Source organism: Apium graveolens, unplaced genomic scaffold (assembly GCF_009905375.1).
Source record: "Apium graveolens cultivar Ventura unplaced genomic scaffold, ASM990537v1 ctg7181, whole genome shotgun sequence".
In the NCBI taxonomy this organism is placed as follows: Eukaryota; Viridiplantae; Streptophyta; class Magnoliopsida; order Apiales; family Apiaceae; genus Apium; species Apium graveolens.
Window position 1 is genome coordinate 14,183 of NW_027420105.1, and position 6,600 is coordinate 20,782.

Here is a 6,600-nt window from a genome sequence, read left to right on the forward strand (position 1 = left end):
GTTTCGTTTTTGCGTAAAGTGTGGAGCGACCTACACATTTACAACGAATCTTCCTTTTATTCAGAAATTATCTTAATTTCCAGGAATTTTTCCCTAATTTTCTGGGATTTTCCCTAATTTTCTGGATTTTTCCCTTAATTTCTGGGATTTATCCTTAATTTCCGGATTTTTCCTTTAATTTCTGGGATTTATCCTTAATTTTCTGGATTTTTCCCTTAATTTCTGGGATTTATCCTTAATTTTCTGGATTTTTCCTTAATTTTCTGAAAATATTACCATTTTTCAGAAATTATTTAAGGAATTTCCTTAATTTCTGGATTTTTCCCTAATTTCTGGGATTTATCCTTAATTTTCTGGATTTTTCCTTAATTTTCTGAAAATATTACCATTTTTCAGAAATTATTTAAGGAATTTCCTTAATTTCTGGATTTTTCCCTAATTTCTGGGATTTATCCTTAATTTTCTGGATTTTTCCTTAATTTTCTGAAAATATTACCATTTTTCAGAAATTATTTAAGGAATTTCCTTAATTTTCTGGATTTTTCCTTAATTTTCTGAAAATATTACCATTTTTCAGAAATTATTTAAGGGATTTCCTTAATTTTCTGGATTTTTCCCTTAATTTCTGGGATTTATCCTTAATTTTCTGAAAATATTACCATTTTTCAGAAATTATTTAAGGGATTTCCTTAATTTTCCAGGATTTTTTCTTCTTTTTTTTTTTCTCTCCCTTTTTTCTTTTTTTTTTTTTTTTTTTTTTTTTTTTTTTTAATACAATTTTCGACCAGGAATCCATTCGACCAGGATCCTGGTCGAATTAACCTTCAGTATGCCTTGGTCGATTGAATTTCGAGCAGGTTGGGTTCGAGCAAGATTCCTGGTCGAATTTCGGCCAGGATTTTTTCCTATATATTTTTTTATTTTTTTTTTTTTTTTTTTTTTTTTTTTTTTTTTTTATTTCGAATAGGATTTTTCGACCAGGAATTTTCGGTTAAGATTTTCGGTCAAGATCCCCATTTTTTGACCGAATTAACCACCATCTCTTGCCTTGGTCGAAGCTATTTCGGGCAGGTACTATTCGACCAGGATTTTACCTTGATTCCTGGTCGACAGTGTCAGGAAATATTCTGGTCGAACCAGTAAAATTTTTTTTTTTTTTTTTATTTCGAATAGGATTTCTTCCCTTTCGGTCAAGATTCTTACTTTCTGACCGAATTAACCTTCCTTCTAAGCCCTGGTCGAAGGATTTTCGAGCAGGAACATTTTGACCAGGATTTTTCTGTGTTTTCTCTTCGAAAGGTTCAAGAATACATATATATTTTTTGTATATCCTTGGATTCTCAATTCTGGGCTAAGACTTGGGCCCATTTTAACTGGGCCTATTCTCTAATTTGGCCTACCCTTTTTCCTGGGCTACAATAGAAAAAACCTTGGCCCATTTTCCTTGGTCCAACTAGTTTTTTGCAATTGGCCCATTGCTTTAACTGGGCTCCCTTCCCACTTCTTTTTTCTTAAACATCATTTGGGCCTCAACATGGCTTGATTTTTCTAAAATTAGGCCCTTTTCTGAGATGGGCTTTCATTTTCTAAGCCCAAATTCCAAATCCTTCTAGGGTTTTTCTGGATTCTTCCAGATTCTTCAAAAACTTTAATTTTCCTCTGATTTTTGCTAGAACTTCCTGGATTATTCCAGAACCTTCTAAGTTTTGGGCCCAAATGGGCTTTTTTAAGGCCCATTATCCTTCTTCCTTGGCTATATAAAGGTGGGGTGAGAGTTTTATTTCTTCACACCTCTCATTTCATTTTACAACTTCTCCTCATCCCTCCTCCAACTTTCTAGCCTTTCCTTTCTCAAATCCCTCCTTTAGTTTTCCAACCTCTCCTTCAGGCTTTTTCTAGCTTTCTAATCTTTCTAATGGCTGACAAGAATTCTGAGAGGGCGGCCAAAATTGCCTCGGCTTCAAAACGAGGTAAGGATATCGAGATCCGCTCTTCATATATGTCTTTAATTGATATGATTAATACTAGGGGGGATGAATATCCCTCCACTGCACATCTCGACTCTTTTAATCACTGTAATACTTGGCATAACATAGATTTCAATAAACTAAATGCTCGTTATAACGTCCCTCCCCCCTTTAGACTAGTTCCAGTCTCTGGTGGTGACCGTACTTGCCACTGGAGGCCCGATACTCTTTTCATCTACACCGACGCCCTTAACGCTGGGCTTAGGTTCCCTTTCCATCCTTTTATCCCTCATCTTTTGGCTGACTTACAAATCAACCCGTGTCAGCTTCCTCCAAACGCCTGGAGGAATATTCTATGTTTTATGGTTTGTTGTCTTAGGGAGGGCTTTCCTCTTTCGGTAGCCGTTTTTAGGAAGGTCTTCCAATGTTACAATAGTTCTTCCAATATTTGTGGCTGGGTTTATGTCAAACAAAGGCCCAAAAGCAAACATATCTTTAATAGCGCCTCTATTCCTGATAATAATCCAAATTGGAGGAATAGTTTCGTTGGGTTACGTTGGGAGAATGGCGACTGGGGCACGCTCTTTCGATCTTCCTTTGGGAAGGTCAGTGATGGTAGCCTCAAATCCATTCACTTAACTCCTGAAGAAACTATTATTTATAATGGCCTTACTCAGGATGATGGTACGACCACCAGCTGGACTCTCTTAGAGGAGTTTTCCCTAATTCATGTGGGACTATCCTCTGTTTCTCAACAGGGTATTTTTCTTCCCTTCTCAATTTTACTTCATTTCATGCGTTATTAACTTCACTTATTTTGTCCTTTGTTTTGTTTCAGCTGCTAAGGAGATTAACGAGGACAACGTTCCTTTGGTTGAGGAGACAGCTAGGATGAAGAAAGCTCGGCTCGCAGGCCTAGACACCCGGGGAAAGGCGACAGAGCCTATCTTCTTGAGAAAGCACAAGGAGCCTATGGGGAGGCTTCAACTGAAGGAGCTGAGGGCCATAATGCTCCTATCACTGCTGCTGCCCCTGCTGCTGCTGCTACAGGCGCCTTTCAGCCTCTCTGGGGATTCCGCCGAGGGGATACCGTGGTTGGTTCCACGAAGCATGCTTGGGATTGGTCCTACCATAGCGTGACCCCAAAGGACTTTACTGATGTGGTGGCCACCCCTGACCTTGAGAGGATTAAGCTCATGGGAGCCCAATCTCTGGCTTCGGTATGCCTTCTCTTTTTTAAACTTATTTCTCGTTCTTGTAGCACTTTCTTGCCTTATACTTTGTTAATTGTTTTGTTTCAGTCTAACGCCTACTTTCAAGGCGCTGTGAGGCAAGCCGAATCATGGAAGCGGGCTTCTGATAAGGCCGATAATGCCCTCAGGAGGCAGCAGAAGAAGTATGCTACCCTGGAGAAGAAGCTCAAGCGCAAGGAGGAAGAACTCGGAGAGTCTAACGCCGAGCTGGTGGTACTTCGGGCGGAGAAGGATAAAGCTATAGACAATTATCTGGACTCGGAGGAGTTTGCCCAATCCATGAGGATTAGGGATGATTCAGTCTTTCCCGAGTTTTTTAGGACTGGTTGGGACACGGCCCTTGGGACCGTGAACGAGGCTTGTCCTGATATTAACCCGGCGGACTACATCTGCCCTGACGATGAGGCTTTGCTACAGAGGTTTCGTACCCGAGTAGTTGTCTCGGATCATGTTCCTCAGGATCCACTTCTTCCTCCTCCCGAGTCTTTTTCCAGACCTGCTGAGGATGACAGCTCTTCCTCCTCCGAGACAACGGAGACATCTAGCGAGAGCGGAGAAGACGATGATATGGACGCCGAGGGCACCTCAGCTCCTTAGAGCTTTTTCAGCCCTGCGTGGCTTTTTTTATTTTCGAGACTTTATTTATCAAACTTTTGTAACATCTATCAGATCTATCTCATTTATCACCTTTTATGCTTTGCATCCATGCATTTGATTTTTATTTGTTAGGCCACAATCATACTTTGAAGAACTTATGAATTTCATAAAATTGTCTGGGATTCGTCCCTTACACAAGTCTTAATAAATTTCGTAATAAAACTAAAACATATAAATCCTAAGCAAGCAAAGCTTCAAGGTGCTTTTCAACCTACTCGCCATCCTGACGAGTGAGAATCGTACTTCGACCATCTTACACGTAGTAAACCTTCAGGTTTTGTGCGTGCCAGGTTCTCGGGACTTCAAAACCATCCATAGTCTCCAGCTTGTAGGTTCCTCTACCCTGAACGCTCTTGACTCTATACGGCCCTTCCCAATTTGGGGCAAGCTTTCCTTTCTGTCCGACACCAGAAGCCTCTATTTTTCTCAAGACTAGGTCACCTTGTTTGAAAAACCTCTCTTTAACCCTTAGGTTGTAGTAGAATGAAGCCTTTTTCTGATATTCTACTATCTTTGCGTGTGCTTTATCTCGTACTTCATCGATTAAATCCAGGGCTAACTTCTGCCCTTCCTCATTTTCTTTTTCATCAAAAGCCTGAATCCTTGGAGAAGAATGTGATATCTCCACGGGAACTACTGCTTCCGCCCCATATGCCAACATGAAAGGAGTTGCATCTGTCGTGACTCTACAGGTAGTCCTATAAGCCCATAATATGGGAAGTATCTCATCTACCCAATTATTTCTCGACTTTTCGATCCTCTTCTTTAGTCCATCCAGGATTATCCGATTTGCTACTTCCGCTTGCCCATTGGCTTGCGGGTGAGCCACAGAGGTGAATCGTAACTCAATTTCATTTTCTTCACAATACTTCTTGAATTCCTCATTGTTGAATTGCGTTCCATTGTCAGTGACGAGGATACGGGGAATTCCATATCGGCACATGATGTTTTCCCACAGGAATTGTGCAACCTGCTTAGTTGTGATTTTGGCCAAAGGTTTGGCTTCGATCCACTTGGTGAAATAATCAATGGCTACAATCAGAAACTTCCTTTGTGCTGTGGCCATAGGAAAAGGCCCTAGAATATCCATCCCCCACATAGCAAAGGGAATAGGTGAGTTGATAGAGGTCAGCATCTCGGGGGGTTGTCTGGCGACTGGTGCATGCTTCTGACAACGATCACACTTCTTTACATATTCTTTGGCATCAGCCATCATTTCTGGCCAATAGAAGCCTAAACGAGTTATCTTATGAGCCAAGGCCCTGCCCCCCAAGTGTTGCCCACAAATGCCTTCATGCACTTCCTCAAGAGCCAAGCGTGCCTCATCCGGCCTGAGACACCTCAAGTAAGGAACCACGAAAGATCTCTTATACAGAATCCCATCTATCAAGGAGTACCTTAGTGCTCGAACAGTTAACTTTCGTGCTTCAGTTGCATCGCTTGGCAACCATCCGGTTTGAATGTGAGCCTTAATGGGATCGATCCATGACGTCCCCAGGCCTATGGGAGCCACAAGCTTAACATCTATGCTTCGCGTCTTTAAAACACGAAAGTATACACTCCCTGAACTTTCTTCTATCTCAGATGAAGCAAACTTTGATAGCGCATCTGCCTTAACATTTTCTTCCCTTGGAATGTGCTCAACATGACATTCATTAAATTGGGTCATCACAGCCCTTACTAGGCGGACATATTTAGCCATTGTATCATCCCTTGCCTCAAATTCTCCCTTTACTTGGGATATGATCAGCTTTGAGTCTCCACGGACCTTTAAGTTTTTGACTCTAAGTGTCCCAGCTAGACCAAGGCCTGCTATCAGGGCTTCATACTCTGCCTCATTGTTTGTGGTTGGGAAGTCTAGCTTCATGGCATACTCAATTAAGAATCCATCAGGGCTTTGCAAAACCAACCCTGCTCCACTGGAATTTGTTTTTGATGCTCCATCAAAATAGAGAACCCAATATTCTTTCTCCTTGTCCCCATTGTCGACTCCCTTGTCTTGAGGTGTGGTATCTTCCTGCCCCCCGACTTCTTGGTTGGGTATGGTACATTCCACCACGAAGTCAGCTAGTGCCTGGGCTTTTATGGCTATACGTGGCTTATACTTGAGATCGAACTCTCCCAACTCTATTGCCCACTTAATTAGTCTCCCACTTGCCTTGGGACTGTGAATGATATTTCTCAGTGGCTGATTTGTTAGCACCTCAATCTGGTGAGCCTGAAAATAAGGACGCAGCTTTCTCGAAGCCATTACCAAGGCTAGAGCGAATTTCTCAATAGTTGAATAATTCAACTCAGCACCATGCAAGATTTTGCTGACATAGTATACGGGTTTCTGGACTTTCAGTTCCTCCTTAACCAACACCGCGCTCAAGGCGCTTTCTGAAACAGCCAAGTACAAGAATAAAACTTCACTCAGAACTGGCTTGGCCAATAACGGGGCCTGGCCCATATACTTCTTTAACTCTTCAAATGCCTTCTGATTTTCCTCACTCCATACAAAGTCTTTAATGTTCTTTAATGACTTGAAGAATGACAAGCACTTGTCTCCTGACTTGGAGATGAATCGTCCTAGCGCAGCAACCCTTCCTGTGAGTTTCTGAACATCCTTGACAGTTTTTGGGGGTTCCATGTCCAGGATTGCCTTTATTTTATCGGGGTTAGCCTCAATTCCCCTCTTTGAGACCATCAATCCCAAGAATTTTCCAGATCCTACTCCGAAA

At 41.7% G+C, this 6,600-nt stretch overlaps 1 protein-coding gene across 1 annotated transcript; it reads left to right on the top strand.

Moving 5' to 3' along the window:
• Positions 1–829: 829 nt before the first annotated feature.
• On the top strand, positions 830–3,975 carry LOC141703893 (uncharacterized). The gene is made up of 4 exons (XM_074507281.1): positions 830–862; positions 968–990; positions 2,881–3,187; positions 3,269–3,975. Exons 1-4 carry the CDS (start codon positions 830–832, stop codon positions 3,815–3,817), a joined length of 912 nt encoding a protein of 303 aa, XP_074363382.1. The 3' UTR covers positions 3,818–3,975.
• The last annotated feature ends 2,625 nt before the right edge of the window (positions 3,976–6,600 follow it).

Bases quoted from the DNA above. Each gene is read 5' to 3' on its own strand.
- LOC141703893 (XM_074507281.1), top strand. From the start codon at position 830: ATGCCTTGGTCGATTGAATTTCGAGCAGGTTGG. The intron at 863-967 runs GTTCGAGCAAGA...TATTTCGAATAG, and splicing joins TTGAATTTCGAGCAGGTTGG to GATTTTTCGACCAGGAATTT. The intron at 3,188-3,268 runs GTATGCCTTCTC...GTTTTGTTTCAG, and splicing joins GAGCCCAATCTCTGGCTTCG to TCTAACGCCTACTTTCAAGG.